Here is a 22,767-nt window from a genome sequence, read left to right on the forward strand (position 1 = left end):
GGTCATGTGATCAAAATTCAGATTTGTGGCAGTTGGTTTATATTTATGACAGCGACAATGTCCCAGGGTCATCTGATCACCTTTTGTGACTTTCTGACAAATCAATGGGAAAGCCAGATTCACTTAACAACCACATTACTAACTTAACAACTGCAGTGATTCACTTAACTATGCCAACAAAGATCATAAAATGGGGCAATATTCACTTAAGAACTCTCTTGTTTAGCAACAGAAATGTTGGGATCAAATGTGGTTGTAAGTTGAGGACTGCATAGATATATCACATTTTGATAGCTAGCTGCATTTTTTTCCCTATTTACCTCTTGACTGATTAATTATGTGCCCTCAAGTCACTGTCAACTCTGAGTGACCACATAGATAAGCGGGTTATCCATAATCATTCCTCCTCAAATCCATGTACTAGGAATTTGGTATCCCATTAGTTGTCCTGCAAAATGTTTACTTCAAGAAATTACTCTAAAATGTGATCCATCAGGCTTGTCCATTCTCTTGGAATTTCAGCTGCAACAGATAACCTTGTAAAGGATTTGCAAGTAGCAAAATTGCATACCATCATATGTTAGAATCTTTAATAAATCAGTACATGTATTTTTGCTAGCCAAGAAATATGCTAATAATTTATGGTATGGAGAACAGTAACCTAATACAAATCCTGCTCTTGACTGAGATTGAATACGAATCCAGGAATGCTGTATTTCTAAAATCACTTTTCCATGTTTGAAGGTCCATGTAGCTTAATGAGTTTATGAGTGATGGCCTTTTTCTCCTTTTCTCTGCAGTATGTTTTCACTATGTATAAAAAACCATTCTTCAGTACGTTTGCGAAAACATCCATGTTTGTTCTTTACCTCTTGGGATTCATCATCTGGAAACCATGGAGGCAACAGTGCACACGTGGGTTTCGTGGAAGGCATGCAGCTTTTGTAAGTGTTGTTCTATTTATGGATTTTTATCAATATTGTGGGGGATTTATGTGCAAGATCAAAGTGTAAAATAGAGACAAAAATCCACATAAAGTCATTTCCAAATATTCAGCCTGTACAATAATACTTTCATAAGTCTAGCATTTCAAAATGAATCTTTGCATAAACAAAAACAGTAATGCTACTTAGGGAAATTAATATGAACATCTACCTTGTTGTCTTTGGAATCAGTAGTTAGCATGTGTCTTATATTGCTTCTGATACTCTGCCTCTAGCTGAAGTGATAGTCCATTGCAAAGATGTCACACTAAATGTCTTAAGAAAAATTGTTTTGTGAAAGTTTATTTCTTTATTAAGATATCTGTAGTTTTTCTATTGATAAAATGCAATAAACCCAGTCATTGTGCTACTTACAATATCCCATGAGAAAATGAGAGCTAATTCAGTTTTTTTCCCCTCTGAACTCTCATAGCTAGATTCTTGACACACCTTGCTATATATGAAAATGAAGGGCTCTATAATTATATTCATCTATTTGTTTGTTTATATCTCACCTTTATTATTTTTATAAATAATTTAAGGTGGTGAACACACACACTATTCTTTTCTCCTCCTATTTTTCCCATAGTAACAACTGTAACAGGTGGGTTGAGAAAGAGTGACTGGACCACAATTACCTAGCTGGTTTTCATGCCTAAAACGGAACTAGAACTCACTGTCTCCTGGCTTCTAGGCTGGTGAATTAACTATTAGCTCATGAACTCAATCAGAAGACTAGTTAGATTTCAGCGTATTACATAGAATTTTATGGCAATTTCACTTCCTTCTTAGTCTCTTTATTTTGCATCTTAAATACATGTTTATTTTATTCAGATTATCATTTGCCATGAAGTGTCCTGGCATCCAAATAGCTGGAGATAAGCAAGAAGGCTATACAAAACTAAAAATTGGTTCCTAGTGGTACTTTGGAGCATGCATGGGCCTTTGTCTCTATCTCTTTAAAGCAGCCATGGCTTTTGCTGGAATCACAAAAGTGCCCTCTGCAGAGGCTGCATGATCCTGAGAAGAAGTGTAGATGCCTTAAAGAGGTGCTTTTTTTAAGATTAGAATCCAAGCACCAAACAGCCCAAATAATAGAATATTTTATAGCTTAATAAGGGCTTAAAATGATTCTGAGCTCTTGTTTATAGTTACCAAATGTCCCTTTTGAGATCTGTGGTTACTTGCAAATGATAATATGGAAGGTTGAATGCTTAGATAAGCATGTGGGAATTCAGGGTTAGTAAATGTTGATTTGAAAACCATTTATATGATTTCTTATGGAAGAAAAAAAATGTTAAACTATTTGATAAAATGTGTTATGAACAATACATCATAGCCTGCTTTTTGTTTATTTTTGACTGGCTTCTAGACTAGTGTTCAGCTTACTTACTAACAACTAGATAATTGGGAAAAACATCCAAACTTTATAGTCAGCTTGCCATATGCCCCTGATCACATTTGGTTTTATTGCAGTGACACTGTTCATCATCTCTTATTCTTCTCTTGGAATAGCTTTTTATGCCATGGTAAGTTTTGGCTTTGAAACATGTCAGTTCAGGATCAAGATGGAGGAAGAATCAGAATGTGGCTGTCAATGGGCCATTTTTCCTCAATCTGTATCTCAGTCAAAACTATTTATGATAATAATATTCTCTAACTTAAACATACTTTTTAAAATCAGAGCACTAGGTATATATTAACAGAATCTGAGGTGTCAAATTTCTGCTTAGTTTGCAGATGCTGAAAGTTATTTTGCCACTTGTACAACTGACAATACTGTGAATAGTGCTTTGGTAAGTTTTCTCATTTAAGCATTGTATTGCAGTATGGCAATATTTATTCATATTTTTTCAAATTAATACTAAAATAAAAATAGATCCCAAAAATATATTTTGTAGGTTTGAACAAAAGCTGATTAAATGTGATAAAGAGAAACATAGTAATAAATATGTCTGATTTGTAAAGGTATTTTATATTTGACTTTGGGAAATAAGTCTTAATAGTTCAAGATTTCCTCAGTTATTTGTTTGCATAAAGCTATTTTGGTTGTTGTGTAGTGGTTAAGGCCAGAAACCAAGACTTTGTGAGTTCTATTTCCACCTGGGGCACAAAGTCAGCGGGGTGACCTTGGGCCAGTCATTTTGTCTCAGCTCTAGGAAGGAGGCAATGCCAAACCACTTCTGAAAAACTTGGCTGGGAAGATTACAGGGCCTTTACTGAATGGCAGAAAAAATGTGATGGGCTGAAGTGCCATCTTATAATGCAAAGTAGAAGTTTTTATATAGTTAGCTGTTCCTCTCTCAACCAACACCATCAAAGTGAAAATTAATTTAATAGGGAGGGTTTTGTTTTCTTTTTTGTTAGTTTGTTTTTGGATTGTCGTGCACTGAAATCCATGCTAATTATCACATTCTTGTGGAAATATGTCTGAAAAATTCAGAAAGGGGATATATTTGCAGGGATGCAAAGCCAATTGGAATCTGAGGGACACATTGTATACTAGGTGGCCTATGCACATGTGACTACAGTCTTTATAATTAAGGACCAATTTGTTGTTATTGTACCAAAATAAATTTCTCTCATTTCTAAAAATATAAATTCATGTCAGGATTAAATAGTCACTTGTGCGGTCATAAAATGGAATTGTACATGCAGGGAAGTTTATCAATTTACATGAAGAACATGAGGTTATATTTTTGCTTGGAGGAGGATTGCCTAGGGGCCTCCTATAGAAATGAGAAGGTTGTGCTTGAAATTCTGGGTATGCCAAATATAAAGCTGGTCTAAGCAGTGGGATTTTAATTCTATTTAGTTCTGTGTAGTGTTGAGTACCTTTTTGTTTATCACATTGCCCAGAGCTCTTGATTTTGTTTTGATAACTGTGTTACATGACTGGGAATTGGTTATGTTGCATTTCAGAGTGAACCTTTGTACGTTCCTGTAAAGTTTCATGATTTGCCAAGTGAAAAAAGTAGCAGCATTAACAGTGATGCTGAAAAAAGTAAGTACATATTTCAGAATGTTTTATATCACCCATGTCCATGTAATGCTAGAAATATGAAAATTCAGAGTTGATGGCTTTTGTCTTTTAGATAAATATTTTGTGTGTGTTTTTGAGTGTGTGTGTGTATGTGTGCGTGTAGTAAATGTAAACTTAACAAGCTTTTATAAATTCAAAAATAAAATGATGGCTTTAACCAAAAATAGATGTATTAATGAAACAGTCAAATCACATTAATTTTTGCACAAGGCAAATGATGAAATTGTGATTGATAATCCCATTCATGAAATAGGAAATATGCAAAATAATTCCTAAATGGAACATCTCAAGTTTCAATGAAATGTTAGTGAAATCGTAAGAAGAAACAGTAATTCTGAAGTTGTTTAGGACTAGAGTATATAAAAGATTTAAAATCAAACCATGTTGAATTGAAATAATCCATTTCAGGTTAAAGGTCAAATGAGAAATTTTCAACATTTTGGAAATGTTTGCCTTCACAAATTATTTTGAATACAAAACAATTATTCTGAGGCTGAAACATTTCTAGAATGATCTGCTGTGCCTGTTGCAAATGATGGCCTCATATGCAAGACAACGTATTTTGATTTCAAATGAAACATTTCTAATTTGAAATGGTTTGAATTCAGAATATTTTGCATAAAATGACTTAGCACTGAGAATACCATTGTTTACTATCTTACAATGCTAGCCATTCAAAATACTTTCAATGGAAAAGCAAGCTATAGATTTATACAATTCAATTTGTATTTACTACACAAATAATACTTTGTTTATGAAAACATAACACATTAGCGCCATTAAATAACAGCACATGTGCAATATGGATTAGACACCTTTGGTGTTATTTTTATTTATCTGTCTTAGAGGAATTAAATTTGAATATATACTGTACATGAAATTAAAAGATGCTTAGTTGTCCTATTCCTATTTCTTTAGAAAATAAGAATCTAGAACTAGAAACAGCATTTTTCACATTTGGTATACTTAGTGAGTTTTGTAGGTCTTTGGTTGAATTAACCACAAGATGGTGTAAAAACCATGCCATGCTTAAAACCAAAGGTATAATGTTAAATGCATGAATCAGATTTTAAATACCAAATTCATGAAAAATACATTCTTGTTGAAAGCAAATCAGTTATTCTAAATTGAGGAATTCTGACTTGTTCTTTAAATAAATACAATTGGTATAAATCAGACATGTCAAACACAAGGCCCGGGGGCCGGATCCGGCCCGCGAAGTGGTTTCATGCGGCCCGCGAAGCCATCCTGGAAACAGTGAGGGAACGGCCCCCACTGCCTTGGCCCTGGCCCAGAGACCCTCCTTCTGCCAGAGACCCTCAGATCTGTCCCACTCCTGCCCAGGCCCCCATAGGCACCCTTGATGTGAATGATGTAAAGCTGGCCACGCCCACCCAGTAGGCCATATGCACTCTAGCCACGCCCACCCAGTAGGCCACGCCCACCCAGGCCACACCCACCCGGCCCCTTGAGGGCAACCACAATGCTGATGCGGCCCTCAGTGAAATTGAGTTTGACACCCCTGGTATAAATCATTTAAAATCTCTTAGAGTAAAATCTGCAGTCCCAGCTTCTCTTTTCTGTATAATAATTCATGCTGCTGATGTAAACCTTTAACATGGGGAGGAACCTTATCTTGCTGATTGTTTTTCTGTTCCAGTCTAATACACAAAATGACCTGCACCATTTTTTTTCCCTACCTAAAGCTCCCAAAAAACCACGTGTAAGATTCAGTAACATTATGGAGATTCGACAACTCCCAGCAAATCATGCATTGGAAGCAAAGCTGTCTCGTATGTCTTACCCAACAGTTAAAGAGCAGGATTCAATATTAAAAGCTGTAGGAAAGCTCACTGCACCTCAAGTAGCCAAAATCAGCTTTTTCTTTTGCTTTGTGGTACGTCTTCTATTTTTAATTATTGCAGGGTATAAATTATTGAGTCTTTTAACTCTGGTATATTTCCTTCATAGAAGATAAATCATTTGGGGTATCAACTGTTTAACCTTGTTCATATCATTAAGGGAACTGCATAATTTTGAATTATCCCCTAATTGATTTAAAGACAATGGATCAGACAATTTTAATGAGCAAAAGCTTCTATTCACTGTGGGAAAAGATATCTATATTTTATGTTTTCACTCCTCTTGCAGTAATTCCCTCAAACCAACACTTTAACTAATGAGTATTTATTTGTTATTTACTTGTAATTCTGTTGCTTCAAATTTCCTATCATCCATCAGACATCCAAACTTGGAGATATATTTTCCTTGCCTCCATTAGTATAAAAGTGACAAAATTCCATGATTAATTTTCTGAAACTGATCTAGATTCATTAATCCTCACATGGCATTTTGAGTTGGGAAGTAGTGCATTTATAGATCTTAGAATGTATTTGTTATTGATATGTACGTACACTCCATTAATTTCAGTCGTCACAAAATGTATATAATTATATTCCAGCATTGAGATATATATCTGCAAATTTAAGTTGCCTGTAAATTCAGTCTGATGTCAGAAAATTTGTTCAGAAATTTAGAAAAAGGAAATGTGTGTTTTTCCCCCAGTTCTTTAAAAATTAAGCTTTCCAGCAGTTACATTTCCTCTTTTAGTGGCTTTACTCCAGGAAACAAGTTAATTTCCATCAAATTAGCCATGATTAACTTGTCCTATTTGTTATAAAGGTTTGAACTCCATTTAACTGAACAGTTGTATGAATATGTAATTAACTTTGTCTGATTTGAAGTCAACATGTTGGCATTTTCATGTTCCAGTCAGTTTATGATTGCTATCATTCAGAGCATTTCACAAAAAAATAGCTGTCTAATCTAGATGTATATTTACAATTACTATTATTTCTCAGCAGGCATTCACAGCCATGTATAATACATATTGTTAGTATTTTCATAAACTATCGGGAGGCAGGAGGAAGTTTTCCCCATTCACAAATGAGGAAAAAAATAACATAGTGATGTAGCATAAAGCTACTTGCCACCCACTTCTAGCTTCTGTACCTCCTAATTATCACCTTTCCGTAATGTTCTCTGAGTTTGGTTGTTTTCTTGTAGACTAATGACATTATTGGTGTTAGTGAATATGGGATTTTCTCCCTGTTCATATACAGTAGCTTGCCCTGTCAACGTTGGTGAGGGTGTTGTTTTCTTCTTGGTATTTCCTTGACTAGGGTATTGTTTTCTGCATGATTGTTTGTCCAATTTAATCCCTCCTTGGGTGTTGGTTGCTGGAGCGGTTCCTTCTTAGCTTTTTTATTCTCTGTTTTTGATGATGTATAAACGTGGTTTACCTCTATGTGTCTGTTGTTGGTTGATTTGTTTGATGCCAAGTTTCCAGGGATTCTGTAATATTTATGAATTTATCTTGGTCTAGGATGCTCACAGTTTCCAAGTTGAAAGTACAGTTGAATCTATCCATGGGTTGGGAGATTAAGGCGTTTTCATCATATCTTCTGGCTTCTAGTTGGGGTTCATGGCTCTGTTCTGTTAGTTTTCTGCCTAACTATCCTACATAGTGGCTGTTACAATCATTATACTGTATGTTGTAGATGAGTCCTGGTTTTTACTTCTTGGGCTCCATATATATATGGAGCAAACCCTCATTTACTAGCACTGATGATGTTACCTAGTAGCTCCAAGCAAACAACCAAACTCAGCACCAAGGAACCCTTAAGCTCACGATTACTTCCTGAGCTACATATATTCTCTTTTATTGCTAGTTCTCCTTCTCTTTGTCATTTTTTTTGAGCAGGTCAGCACACTAGCAAATAAAACAATGGGCTGTAGCCAGCTACTTATTATTATTTTCAAAGGATGGCTATTTTCTCAGGACCCTTTAGGGCTAATAAGTATACATGCAAGTGGATATGATGTTGGAGACTGGTGTTTTGCTAATCACGTGCTAGTTTCCTATTATTATTATTATTTACTAAAAAAAATGTATTTCAAAGCAAGTTACAAAAGGGAAGAGAGACTAGAGGTTCCAAGACTGGTGTCAATAGATATACTCGAGGCAAGGAAGCTTAGCCAGATATTTCTGTTTGTGTTATAATTGCCTAATCCTTTCCTTCTAAGTCATTGAAGAGGCAGTTGATCAAAAAGGCTTTATTCTACCTTTTCTAGTTAAAAAAAACCCATAAAAGAACCCCTTTTCATTTTTCTAGCAAATGCTTAGAACAGGGGTCTTCAAACTTGGCCCTTTTACGACCTGTGGACTTCAACTCCCAGAATTCCTCAGGCAGGCACGCTGGCTGAAGAATTCTGGGAGTTGAAGTCCACAAGTCCTAAAAGGGCCAAGTCTGAAGATCCCTGGCTTAGAAGAAGCAAATGGCTTTTCCTCTCAGTTTCAATCTGTGGGGGGGGGGGGGAAGAGGAAGAAAGGAAGGCAGTCTTTGAAGCTGCTATAAGAGGTGGTGAGGACCACTGCAACTGAGTGCATGGCAGTATAATCATGCGGGTACCTAATTGGCCTGCTAGCTAAGTGCAGGAAGCATACCAGTAGTGATGGCGTCCAGGAAAATACAGAGCTCTGGGGTGATGTGAAAGATCTCTCCCATGTTCTTTAAGGCAAACAACAGGCAGGCCTTGAATACTTAGGAAAATGAAAGAAGCAAAGAGGTTTTCAGCCCCTCTCCCAACTCCTGCAGCATTGTGAACAAAGAGGAGCAGAAGTAAGCACAGCCTGAAGAACCAGATAACACCAATTGCAGTGACCCTCTTCCATCAAACAAGGAATTGGGCAGCATCAATTGCAGCATTTTTAAATGTCACCAGAAGACACTTACAAAGATGATTTTTTTTTTGGCAGATGGACCTGGACTAGGTACCAGCAGCAGTAACCTCGATGGTACCTAGAAGCCTCATAACACCAAGAAAAAGCTGGCAGCAGCAGTAAAAACACTTGATTCAATATTCCTTGTAACATTGTTAAGATAGCGACAGAAGAATTGAGAATCTTTAGACAGTGTGTCAGAGGAATAGGAAGTGAACCCTGATAGATCAAAGGAGAAACAAACCAGTTTTTAGGGTCAGTAATGCTTAGGACCCTGAAGACAGATTTCTGTTGGGTCCAATATATCTATGTAGAAATGGCCAACACCAACATTCCCAAGGGTAATTTTCATGAATTTTACACAGCACTAAATATGCTCATGACATCTCTTCAGAGAAGCTGGAAGAAAGGGAAGCTTGGCAACCTGAATTCCACGAGACCATCAAATGTTTTCTATTATTCTTTTCCCAAGAGGAAAATGAAGCACTCATGGATTCTACAGAACACAGAAAGTACACAACATTAAAAGAAAGCAAAGGACTGGATATATGGATGACAGATCTTTTCTTAGAAATACAAAGGATGCCAGATGTGTCAAGGCCCAATTCATTATCTGGATTTTATACCTGGAAATTGAGTGGGAAGATCTGAGCTCCAGCTTTTCAGGTTTGGCAGTGGAATCCATCTTAATATCCAGATGCTCAGGCATCTGGATACTAATGATGAGATTCTGGAGTTTCTAGCAGAAAGGTACAAATGTATTGTATAGACCAAGAGTCCCCAACCCCCGGTCCATGGATCAGTACCGGGCCACGCCATGCCAGCAACCAGTCTGCACAAGCAAGCAAAGCCTCATCCATGGGATGCAGGCAGCACACAAAACCACGGCCCCTTTGGTCCACAAAAAACCCTCTCTCCACGGAACCGGTCCCTGGTGCCCAAAAGGTTGGGGGCCTCTGGTGTAGACAAGTAATTTGCCTTATGTTCTGTTCAGCAAATGACATCTCTGTCTTGCCACATTCAGATACCCCACTTCTTCAGAGATCCAAGCCTACCCTGTGTTTATCCTCTATTGCACAGGTGTCAAACTCGTGACGTCACGTGACGTGTCGCGACGTATCGTGACTTTTTTCCCATTGCCGGCAATGGGGTGGGCACAGTTTTGGTGTGGGCCTGCAGTTTTACAACCTTGCTCTATTGGGATGTTTATGGGAATTGTTATTGTTTCCTTTGATAAGTCTGTAATGCTGGGGAAATTGGAAGAAAAGAGAAGAAGAGGATGACAGCAGCAAAGTGATGGACTTGATTATCAAGAGTCCCAAAATGTTGAGAACATTTCTTGTAGAAAACCTAACCAATGTAGTCACTATAAATTGACACAACTTGATAGCACATGATCAGTCAAGAGTCCTAATAATATATTTGAAATGCTCCCGTGTGGTTCAGGAGGCCAGTAATCTTTTCCTTTCTTACAAAAGAGAGAATTTGAGAATTGTGCAATTCACTGTCAACTGAAGGGGTTAGTTGAATGCATTATGTTGAAATATTCTGACAGTACGAAACAGCTTTCTTCTAGCATTACAACTATACATCAAAGTAGTCCTGCTAATAGACATCTGTAAGCAAACTGCATGCATGAAATTGTCTACATTCATTAGACATTACCAGACAGACCGGTTTGCCTCAGCAAATGCTACTTTTGGTCACATTGTTTTAAAGAAGGTGCTTTAATTTTTACTCTCCCTCCCTAAGAATACTGCTGCAGTCTATACTTTTGTTCTCCACTCCGTTTTTTGGTGAGGAAAGTGTTGTGGAGCTTAACTGCAAATTATTCTTCAGATTCCTAAAAGATGGATTCAGCCTTCCCACCTTGCAATCAGGGACAGGAATCAGTATAAGCAAATGGAAGTCAGATTCCTCAGTGTACTGTTTACTATCAGTAAGTGATAACTGATGGATAAGGGCCCTTCCCTACATTTCTACATTCCTCTGGTCAGTCGCAAGCCCTTGCAAGGATTATGTAGTTTTTTTAAAAAAAAGTTTTATTACAAACAATTGAAGCCAGTGCTTTAAAGTCAGTGAAGGTGGGTTTCCTTCTTGGAACAGGAAGAACTCCTATCAGAATAGGTAGACTTAACCTGTCTGTAGGGTTTTATTCTGGGATCAGAAGAGTAGTTTACAGTAAATTCAGCTTCTCCTTTTCCTTAATGCAGGTCAGTGTGTAAGCTCTTGCTATGCTCTGAATGTAGACCATTTAAGCAGTCTTTTTTTAATGTTTTACAAGGCTTTTTTTCCCCCGACTTTCAAAGCAGTTACTCAAACAAGAAATTGAATGTTATGCTAACATCTACTGTTTCATGTTCTAGTGGTTCTTGGCAAATTTCTCTTATCAAGAAGCACTTTCAGACACTCAAGTGGCAATAGTTAACATTCTGTCATCAACCTCTGGTAAGAAATGAAGATATATTCTAAAACTGTTGTCATCCTTCATTCAAATGGCCTCTTTGCATATTTAAGAAAAATACAGTTATCTGTTCTGCATCACTTCTAATGAGAGAGAGAGAGAGAGAGAGAGAGAGAGAGAGAGAGAATGATGTTGAAGGGTTTCTTTTCTTTTTTTTTTTTGAAAAAAGGCAGCCATGGAGTGAGGTAGCCCATGTCATTGTTAAGAGTTGAGGTTCAACAAGCAGCCCTGTAGAGCATGGGTGTCAAACTGCTGGCCCGCGGGCTGGATGTGTCGTGCCGAAACCGTGCCCACCCCATTGCCGGCAATTGGGGAAAAAAGTTGCAATATGTTGCGACATGTCATGTGACGTTGCGAGTTTGACACTCCTGGTCTAGAGGTTTTTTCAGCAGCTCATCAGTGGGATTGTTTAAAAGCCACACTGATTATTACTGAGCAGTGATTCCCACATTGTGACCGCAGTAATGATAAAGGTGTGTGTCTATGTGATTATTACAATTTCTGCAATATTTGCTTTTTGCTGAATAAGCATTGGGACATGAGAAAAATGAACAGGGCAACATACAGTACTAAGAAAACATTTTTGCATAAATTTGAATGTATTAGTATCTTGTTTGTTTGTTTGTTTATCAAATTTATGGGCTGCCCATCTTACCACAGTGTAAGATTTATATGCTGCTAAACTGTAATCACCTCCTGGTGGTATACAAAAAAATAAAGCCAAAGCTGTAGAAACTCAGCAGATCAAAATAAAGTAAGTAAATAGGAAGCATTTAAATAATTAACAACTAAAGTGTTCAGAGTTAGTAGTTAAACAATTAACAAATCAAATCCAGTTCCAGGTGTCACTCAGTCTCCAAAAAGTATTGTAAAAATCTTCATACTTTTCTAAAAGCCAACACCATCCATTTGTAAATGAGATAAATAAAAATAATAAAAGCTTTGTTAAATAAAATAAACTTCATTTCGTTTCTTTCTGCAACAAATATATATGAATTGAAGACATTCCATTTTTTTTTAAAGGATTATTATTTTAACTTTACTTAAATGTTACCAGTATTTTGTTTTAATAAAATAAAATGTCTAAATCCAATATAATATGTTTGTTGTAACAGATTTTACATTGTAATTTTGTTTAGGCCCAAGATTAACTTAATGTGGATCTAACTATTATCTTTTGATTATTATGTTTCAGTCTTACGTTTTTATTTGATCATGCACACAGTATTCTTTTGTTGTTTTCGCAGGATTATTTACCTTAATCTTTGCTGCAGTGTTTCCAAGTAATAGTGGAGATAGATTTACCCTCTCAAAATTGTTAGCTGTCATTTTAAGGTAGGAATATAGACTCCTTAATCTTCAATTTTTTTCTTCCCAACAGACTTGAGTTTTCTTATATTCTTCTAGATAGTTGGATTTACTAGTGGAGATTTTGTTACTATTTTTAGATTTAGATGCAGCTAGTTGTATACAGCTACATGAAAAATTATTGAAAATAATTTACAGAATGTGCTAGAAATACTGCTTCTGTGTTGCCACTGCCCTGCTAAAGGGGCTGTGTCTCAGCTGCATTATGAACCATCTGAGTTTTGTTTAACATCGCCAAGTGAACTTCTTAAAGCAGATAATTTTGTGAAGATTAAGTTCGCATGTGATATTAAACTGTGGTTTCACATTTACTAACCATGTTTTATGGAATAAACTATGGTGGCTGGATTCATACATACACAAATTAAAACCAAATACAAGTAGTGTTCACTTACTAACTGCAATTGTGAGAGACAACTCTGTTGCTAAGCAACATGGATGCAAAGTGAAAGATCAAGTGACCATGCCAATTTATGTTAGTTCCAGCTGTGGCTGTTAAGCAAGTCACTCACAGAATGATGTCACATGACCATGACTTGTGACTTCCTACCGGCTTCCCCACTGATTTTGCTTGTCAGATGCTGGCCTTGAAGGCTACCAATGGCGATATATGACCATGGGAGACTGATAGTTGTAAATGCACACCCATTGCCAAGGGCCTGACTTGGAGTCTTGTAATTATGGGGATACTGTGATTTGCCACAACTTCAAGGACCTGTTATAAATCTTTTTCAGTGCTGTCATAACTTTGAATAGTCATTGAATGAGTGAACAGTAAGCAAGGACTATCTGTAAACCATCCTATGCAAACAAGGCCATGATTTGGATACCTATGTAATTTTTTGTTGGTTGGAATCATATTCATGCACATCACTCTTAAGCATGGTTTATTTTAAGCTAGCTATACTGGCTAGGACGGGTAGGGGTAGGTAGCATAGCTGGCTCAGGAATTCTGGGAGTTGAAGTCCACGAGTCATAAAAGAGCCAAGGTTGCCTACCCTGGGCTAGGATCTCCCATCTTGCTCATCAATTTTGGTTTAACATGAAAAAAACTGTGACTTGTTGGACAAACAACAGTGACCTAATTTCAACAATGATAAATATAGAGGTAGACCTCCACTTAGAACCATTTATTTATTGATTGTTTGAAGTTACAACAGCACTGAAATAGTGACTCATGACTGGTTCTCACGCATACAACTGTTGCAGCATCCCCTGGTCATGTGATCAGAATTCAGGTCCTTGGCAACTGGCATGTGTTTACGATGGTTGCAGCATGCCAGAGTCATGTGATCGCCATTTGCAACCTTTCCAGCTGGCTTCTGACAAGCAAAGCAAATGGAGGAAGCTGGATTTGCTTAACGACCACATGATTCACTTACCAACTGCAGTGGTTCGCTTAACAACTGTGGCAAAGAAGGACCTAAAATGGGGCAAAGCTCACTTAACAACTGCCTTGCTTAGCAGTGGAAATGTTGGTCTTAGTTGTATTTGTAAGTGGAGGGCTACATTGATTTAATGTAATGATTACATTTAATCATGTAATACATTGATTTACTCTGTACAACTAAGCTGTGTTAAATCATGGGATTGATTTAAAATGGGCTGTGAATCCAGTCCCAGGGAGCAAAAGTGATGTGATCTCACCAGAAGAGGAATGTAGAAGAGCAGAGTTCTTAATCCTAGGCTTGTTTGCGCAGCATACACGTTCACATTGCTTAATGTAATCCCCTCCCACAAATCATCCCAGGCCATTCATTTATTGTGGGCAGTAATCTCTAGCAAATCAAAAGAGCTGAAATCGTACAGGAATTTGAAACTTTGCAAACGTGAATGCTCCACCTTACTCCGTTTCACCCATATTTGCACTAAACCTCCTGATGGGCACCTATCAGAAGTGGTGAGGGAAAAAATATATATATCTGCTACCTTTTATTCTGGATCACGCTGGGCAAAGTTCTGTGAAGAGCTTCCTGCCACGCAGGTGATGTGATTCTCTTCATGGAAGCAAAATGTCTGTGCCATTTGCTTCAGTGAGGCACTTTGTGTGACCTGGGTGTTTTCCTCTTTGCAATATGACTCTTGCAGCTTTGCAAAGGCTGATCAAAGCTGGAGGAGTCACCTCTGCAAATACTGCAGTGAGGCAAATCCGTAAAGCAGAGCAGAGGGAAGCGACATGGTAGTGTTTTTTTAAAAACTTGCCTTTTAGGGGCACATTGATTTGTAAAGTGGGTCCTGGTTGGGAGTGTGGTGCTTGGATCTTCATGGAAGGGAAACACTGCCTCACAACTTTGCACAGTTTGCTTTGTGTGTGCTTGACTTCTCCTATAGAGCGCTATGGAAAAAAGCGATTGCCTTAATAATGAGGTGCACCCATTGTGCTTCTGTAAGGTTTCTGTTTTATACTTTAATTCTTCCCAAAACCAGGGGGAAAAACCTTTCCCAATATAAATACTAGTGTCATGTCCCCTGTGGCACATGCAAACAGAACCAAAGCAACCAAGCTCAGCCGTCAACTCTTAAATGTATGGTCATTTTGGTTTGTAAACCATGGTTTATCACTGATGGTATATGGATTAATGGTCTATTCAAATAAGCTATAATTAGTTTCACATGGTGTATGAACTCATCCCCTGAGAAGTGGCTATTCCCAAGCCCAGTTTGTTATTTATAGGGAAATATTCATCTCATAAGCCAGCCCCCCCGCCCCCCGCCCCAATTTTTCTTCTTGTCTTGACGTGCTGCGCTTGGGATGGCTTCTACTAATCTGTAATCTTCCTTTCTACTTCCCCAGGTCATTATACTTGCAAAGAAATGTTGTTCTTTTTCCTTTAAGATACTTTTTTTCTGTAATTTTGAGAAAATTTGCTATTTAATCCATATAAATTGTATATAATTTCGAGGGCCATTGAAATACAACAATACGTGGTATTAAGGCAGTTATAAACACTCTTTATTGTTAACTCTTTTCATACAAACTGTTTGACTAAATTAACTAGAATATAATACTTTATTTCTAAAATAGCATTGGAGGTGTTGTTCTTGTGAATTTGTCTGGATCTGAGAAATCTGCAGGAAGAGATACAATAGGTATTTTTTTAATTCTTCATAATAACTTGGTGCTTGAGGAATGTTGCTTTATATTTTTATTCAAAAAAATGACAAAAATACATAAAGAGTAGAAAGTTAATTTTAATAGATGAATCTATAGTGATATTTGTATGCCACTATGAGGAGTAAGAGGCAAAAATGCCTCTGAATAAATAAATGTATATAGAAGAGTATTCATTTTGAAAGAATCATGTTTTTTTTTAAAAAGTGAAATAATTTGCTGCAAGATCCTACCATTTTTCTAATTTGCATAAATTATTTATTTGAATTAAAAACACCTTTAATAGCCTGTTAAGCAAATAGATTACATTTAATTAATCCAGCGGCAATGCCTTGCTTTCTTATTTACAGGATCTCTCTGGTCTCTGATGGGAGCTATGCTGTATGCAATCTATATAGTTATGATAAAACGAAAAGTTGACAGAGAAGATAAACTCGATATTCCAATGTTTTTTGGTAAGAACGAATTTTAAGACATCTTTTTTTCAATTTAGGACTGAATCTTGAACTTGATAATTTAGGTTCTGCAAAGTATACTTTGCGATGTAAGACTAACCCTTTGTTATGTGATCTGTTTGTTTATTCTGTTCCTGCAGGTTTTGTTGGCTTGTTTAACTTGCTGTTGCTTTGGCCCGGCTTCTTCCTACTCCATTATACTGGATTTGAGGTCTTTGAATTTCCCAATAAATTAACCCTAATGTGCATAGTCATTAATGGCCTTGTTGGAACTGTCCTGTCTGAATTCCTCTGGTTGTGGTATGTTTGTTGCTTTGATTATTAGGTTTCTTAACAACAATCTATATATACTGTAGGACCAACAGACGAAATTGTTTTTTTTCCATAATGTATGTTTTGGAGACTGCTGTCTTTACCAAGTATTGATTATGACACAATACTGTCTACTGAAGAGCATCATTCCCTTCATCCTCTGTTACTATCCCCAGACCAATGTTGCTTATTAAATATTAAAAGCTAGAATTTGGTTTTACATATCATGGTACGTAAATCATGTTTGAAAAAGCCTTTACAGTTGGACCCACAAATGATGGCCACAGTTTGGTTAACAAGACATTAAGGCTGAGTTAACACATCAAATTATATTAATGTACTGCTTAACACAATGTGTATTGTAATGGTTTCAGTAGCCATCACCAGAAGACATGATATGACATGTGGCTGCTTGTCCAGACTTAGTGGATATTAATTTCAGGTGATTGTTTGGGATTGACCCTAGAATGCTAGTGTACAATTTTGAAATTTGTGCATTTGCCAACAAACCTAAAGCTATAGGGACACCACAAATGAAGCCAAATTACATCAACTTAATAATAGCAGGTGCAACTTTATTGCCAATTCTTTGCTTGGAGAAGATAGCTGGCCATAGATGAATGGCAACAGAAGAGAAGGAGAAGTTTATCCATAATTAAAAGAGCAAAGTTCTATCTGCATGTGCATGTTTTTTAAACAGAACCATTATGTCTAGACATATCTTACAAACATTTTCTAATTAGTGTGAATTGATTCCTTAAAATCAAATTATGGATATTCACATTTGGAGTATAAGGCTGTGTAAGTGTTGCTATCTCTATATGTAGATAACTTAGTCTTTCACCAGATTGTCATTTAATCAGTAAATGGTGAAAATCTTCATACCGGGTATATGAATTGCTATAAAGATAAGAACAATATATCTTGGCATAATACCTTAGCCTGAGTCTGAAGAATTTTTTCAGAGCCAAATGAAATAGACAGACAGACAGAGACAGACAGATGTAGTTCTTGTTTAACAACTGCCTCATTTAGCAACCACTCGTGGTTTTGAAAAAATAACTTTGTGGCCAGTCCTCTCGTTTATGACCCTTGCAGATCTGTAAATCAAAGGAAAGCTGAAATAAGGTCATAAGCACAGTTGCAGTTTCACTTAGCAACCACTTTACTTAACAACTAAGTTGCTGGTCCCAATTGTGGTTGCTAAATGAGGAATGCCTCTTTGAAACATGTCAGTGTATGTTAGCAGCAGTTACAGATAGCAAGTAGACTTTTTGGAATCAGTTATTCTAGATGCGTAACATTAGACTTCATTAACTGCATCTGAAAATCTTGAGGTTTAGCGGAGGAGGTAGTTGCCCTTTGACTTCTTTGACAGGTTGCTCTAAGCCAGGGGTCTTCAAACTTGGCCCTTTTATGACTTGTGGACTTCAACTCCCAGAATTCTTTGCTGGCTGAGGAATTCTGGGAGTTGAAGTCCACAAGTCATAAAAGGGCCAAGTTTGAAGACCCCTGCTCTAAGCCCTGACATGTGTGGCAAATTAGCATATATGATATGCAGATAAAGGTATTAAACAGAAATACATGGTAAGACTAGAAAGATCTAATCAATAAATTAAGATGAAAATTATTAGTTTCCTAAGTATAACTAGGCCGAAGTACTTAAAAATTCTGCAAAACTCTGGTACACACTTGTGAAATTTGTTTCTGTGCCTCTATTTTTTTTTAAGTCTTTCTTTGTATTTTAACATTTTTCCAGGGGCTGCTTTCTTACCTCATCATTGATAGGAACACTTGCCCTGAGCCTTACAATACCTCTGTCCATAATTGCTGACATATGCATGCAAAAGGTAATGCAAATTGTATTAAAGGCAGTGGTAAATATTACAGAAAATTCCAATAGAAATGTTTAAAATTCATTTTTTAAAAAAATTAAAAACCAAATTAACTTTCTTATATTTTAAATTTAAGAAAATCTTAAAAATTCCTAATGGAATCTTCATGAATAAAAGAGTTCTAATGCTGTTGCAAAAATAAATTTATTTAATTGTAGACAATAGGATCTGCTTGCCCATCAAAAGCTTTTAATGCTGTTGTTGCTGTTCTTGTTATTATTTTATTCTATTTTTTAATATTTAGTTTGAGGCAGTGAACATATTTAATAATCCTGCCTCCTATTTTCCCTCGCAATAGTCCTGTAAAGTGATTTGGGCTGTGAGTGAGTGACTGGCCTGAAGTGACCTTGTCAGTTTTCATGCTTAAAAGAAGTCTCCCATTTTCCAGACTGGCATATTAACTACTACACCAAATTGACTCTCCATTCATAAAGCACAGGAGTTTGCAAGCAACAAAAACACTACAACACAAACCCACTGTTTTCAGAAAGCCTCAGATAGATGCCCATGGTGTTCATTGTAAGTTCTCCAAATGAATTGCTTTACTAAGTAGTGTTATCTCCCCCTTGTGGTGTTTTGCTTCAGGAATCAGAATACGGCAGGATGTAATGGTACCTGCAGTCAGTTGTGTGCTAATTCAGGGATACCCAACCTGTGGGCTGTGGCCACTACCGGACTGTAGGCTATTAGCAATCGGGCCACATGAGTGGTGTGCTGGTGCATGTGCATCCCTACTTGTATGAGTGGCACCTCAAAGCTTCTCTCATGTAGAACTGCACATTCACATGTGCCAACACACCACTCATGGGGTCCGGTTCCCCTCTCCCTCCCCCCCAGCTGGGCCACCAAGCTGCAAAGGTTGGGGACCGCTGTGCTGATTCATTCATTTATTAACTATTTATTTTATTTTTATCCTACATATTATTTATATAAATAACTCAAGGTGGCAAGCATATCCAACACACCTCCTCCCTCCTATTTTCCCTACAACAACCCTGTGAGGTGGGTTGGGCTGAGAGAGAGTGTGATTGGCCCAAAGCCACTCAGCTGGCTTTCATTTAAGCCAGTAATTGTTACATCATGAACATAAATTTAAAATATACTTATAGAGAGGAGGGATTTTACTGAATTTAGACTGTTATTTTCATGTAAAAGTTATTAGATAGGAATGTGTTTTTAAAAATAAAATTTCAACAGGAAATTTCCAGGAAAACGAAGCAAAAGCCTCAGTTACTGAATCACTGAAATATCTTACTAGCAACAATAGAAATATCATCTGTTCTCCATATTTATTTCTAATTTGCCCTCACTGTGACACTTTCACTCTAGAGTGAGATATTTCACAGATAGTGTGAAATTAGCATTTAATGCAGCTGTCAGTTTTAACTGTCAGCTGTAGCCTTGGTTGATGTCTAAGTTACACAGTTCTGCCTCTTAAATTAAAGGATTCACACTTTATCTGGTGTCCTTTCCTGAAATGGTTCTCATCCCAAGTATGAGATTAGTTTATCTTGCAGGCTTTATTCATTTCTACCACTTTACCCATCCAAACTGTAAAGTTCATCCATTGCCAAAACAGATCAAACATTTCTACTGTAAACATCTGCGTAGCTGTTTCAGAAACTTGAAATTTGTAACTAATTTAGAAGAACCATCAAAGAAGTATGACCCCCTTTTGTAGAAAGCAGCCTCATCCTTTTCCGCATTTGATTGCATTTGAATGAACACCATATTTCATCATTAGAGAAACACCCCAGAGAACCATATGCTTCTATACTCTTTCTTTCTTCTGATACAACTGCAGAGAGCTGAGAGAAACCCATTATTGGTTGAATTCAAATTAAAAACACAATGAAAAATGTTTCCACTCTCTGCTTAAAGGTAGGGCATGAGGAGTGGGAAGCATGTGACTACAAGCATCAACCATAGCCAAGGTTGATGTCATGATGGAGCTTAAGACTCCAGATTGGATAGACATTACTGTAATCAGGATTTCCTCTCATATTCCCTTTCCTTTTCAGCTCCCTACTGCCCTCTAAATGTCTCTATCCTAAACCCAAATTTGTGGGATATTTGTCTACTTTTACTCTTGATAAAATATCAAATTGATCCTTTTAATTTCAGGTCCAGTTTTCTTGGTTATTTTTTGCAGGGGCAATCCCTGTATTTTTTTCCTTTTTCATTGCAACACTTTTATGTCACTACAACAACTGGGATCCAGTAATGGTGGGAATTAGAAGAGTTTTTGTATTTATCTGCCGAAAACATCGTATTCAGAGGTAGGGAGATTTATTTGCTTCTTTCTCATCCAGTTCATCTTTCTTCCCTTAATTTTTCAACTTACGTCTTTACTGTATCTTAGTTTCTACCACAAATCATTTCAAAATGAAACTTATAAAGATCTTTCTGACCTTTGTAGGATCTGGTTTTAAAACTTTCTGAATGATATGCTTTCCTTCTACCTTGACCTAAATATTTGAAGATTGAATATCTTATTATTATAATTTATTTTCAGTAGTATTTTGATGTGTTATTATAAGAAACATTCTTTTCTTGACATCATTCTATACTCTAGAACAGGCATGTCAAACTCCTGGCCCACGGGCCGGATGCGTCATGCCAAAACCACACCCACCCCATTGCCGGCAATAGGGAAAAAGTTGTGATACGTCGTGTGACGTCATGTGATGTCGCGAGTTTGATATGCCTGCTCTAGACAGTTCTGTTTTTAGTTGTTTAAATGAACTCACTTGAATAACAGATAAGAGAAGCTCTCAGTATTACTCCGATTGTTAGAAAATTTTAAATCCAGTATTGTTTGTGCTTAACAATTTCTTATGGGAGATGTAAAGTAATATTTATCCCATTGATATAGATGTGTTCTTTACAACATAATATTACGGATAAATTTTAAAAGTCTCACAAGTCTGTAACGTCTTATAGAACATCTGAAGAAAGCGAACAGTGTGAAAGTCTCATTGCAGTTCATAATGTTTCCCAAGAAGATGGAGAATGTGGTTGTTCTTAGGCAACAGGTACGTAATTGTAAATTAACTTCATCCTGGGCTAACAGAGAAACATGCTAATATATTGACCTGGAATGAGTCCCTCCCTTGATTTCAAGCCTAGGTGTAGGACAGTCCTTCCCAGCCCCATTTTAGAGGACTCATAAACAATATATTTAATCTTGATGAGAATCTTATTACAAAATAGCTTTATAATTAAATTAAATAAAAGGAAATAATTGCTTATTACAACACTAAGTAACCATGCCAAATATTTTAATTTCCATGGCGCAAGTCAAGTCATATACTGAAAAAGTACCTTCCATTTTCAAGACACGGACTAAAATGCTGAGCAGGATGGTACAAGCTTTCATCCTGGGAATCAGTTAATCATCAGTAACAAGTTTAATTATTATAGATTAGACTATCTTATCAAAGAAATGTATACCGTGATATAAGAGCATTAATGATATGTTTTCCCATTTTTTTATAGCATAAAATGTCATGAAAACTCAGCGAAGAGACAATCACTTGGAAAGTCCTAATGGAATCATGTTTCAGTACCTCTTCTGGATCTTTAAATGTTTCAGTTCTTTTGAAACTTAAAAATTTACAGATTCTTTTTCAGTTTCCAGTATTTAACCAGTTAGAGGAAATGCCAATCCTTTACGAAAACCAGCTTGCCTTATAGAACTCAGCTGGTGACACTACTTGACAAATCAAAGAGAATGATGTTCTAATGATTTTCTTTTTTTAAAAAAGAAAACATATTTTTGTTGAGTGCTGGATATTTTTACAAATACTTTTCATCTTCTGTAAAAAGTCATAATTTTGTAAAAAAATTCAAATGGAAAGATAAAACACCAGTTTACCTGTAATAGGTACGACTTATCATTTTGTGATGTATAAACTCTACTTGAATAATGAAAAAAAAATTTATTGAATAACTTTATTATTGCAGAAGTTATTGTGGCTTTCAAATACTATACATATCTTCATATATATGAAAGCGTTGGTAATCATTTGGGTGCCTTGTGATATCTATTATGTCATAATAAATTTAAGATTTAAAAAAAATGTACAAAGATAGTTACAAGTACTGTCTCACTTTTGTAGATAAAATTTCTTCATAATATGTTACTATTTGCTTCATAGACTTTTTACACATTTTCAAATCAAATCTTTCCACATTCCATTGAAACCAAAAGATTTTTGGATAGAATGCAAAATAGATCAGTTTTGCATCTGTGGAATATGGGCTAATGATGTGTGGCTGAAAACTCTGTGATTCAAAGCAAAGTGGTGAAATCTAGAACCAGGTTCTTACATATTGATTTTCTTACACAT

The 22,767-nt window shown here is 36.5% G+C and overlaps 1 protein-coding gene across 3 annotated transcripts; it reads left to right on the forward strand.

The window, feature by feature from the left end:
- The first annotated feature begins 804 nt into the window (after positions 1 to 804).
- Positions 805 to 22,497, forward strand: SLC35F5 (solute carrier family 35 member F5). 3 transcript variants are annotated; one of them, XR_014490809.1, is made up of 13 exons: positions 805 to 944; positions 2,717 to 2,779; positions 3,906 to 3,987; positions 5,733 to 5,923; positions 11,176 to 11,257; positions 12,521 to 12,608; positions 15,667 to 15,731; positions 16,104 to 16,208; positions 16,349 to 16,508; positions 18,280 to 18,370; positions 20,540 to 20,694; positions 21,291 to 21,450; positions 21,914 to 22,497. XR_014490809.1 is itself a non-coding variant. In XM_083349259.1 (13 exons), exons 1-12 carry the CDS (start codon positions 813 to 815, stop codon positions 21,441 to 21,443), a joined length of 1,299 nt encoding a protein of 432 aa, XP_083205385.1. In that variant the 5' UTR covers positions 805 to 812; the 3' UTR covers positions 21,444 to 21,450; positions 21,914 to 22,497. The 3 variants fall into 3 exon arrangements, 2 of the variants coding, with proteins under 2 accessions (XP_083205385.1, XP_083205386.1); XM_083349259.1 differs by having other exon boundaries at positions 21,359 to 21,450; XM_083349260.1 differs by lacking the exon at positions 2,717 to 2,779 and having other exon boundaries at positions 806 to 944; positions 21,359 to 21,450.
- The last annotated feature ends 270 nt before the right edge of the window (positions 22,498 to 22,767 follow it).

This window comes from Vipera ursinii, assembly GCF_947247035.1.
Source record: "Vipera ursinii genome assembly, chromosome: 1".
NCBI lineage: Eukaryota > Metazoa > Chordata > Lepidosauria > Squamata > Viperidae > Vipera > Vipera ursinii.

Coding starts and splice junctions, on each gene's coding strand:
- SLC35F5 (XM_083349259.1), top strand. CDS start 813: ATGTATAAAAAACCATTCTTCAGTACGTTTGCGAAAACATCCATGTTT. Junction 2,780..3,905: donor ATACTGTGAATAGTGCTTTG/GTAAGTTTTCTC, acceptor GTTGCATTTCAG/AGTGAACCTTTGTACGTTCC. Junction 12,609..15,666: donor TTGTTAGCTGTCATTTTAAG/GTAGGAATATAG, acceptor TTTCTAAAATAG/CATTGGAGGTGTTGTTCTTG.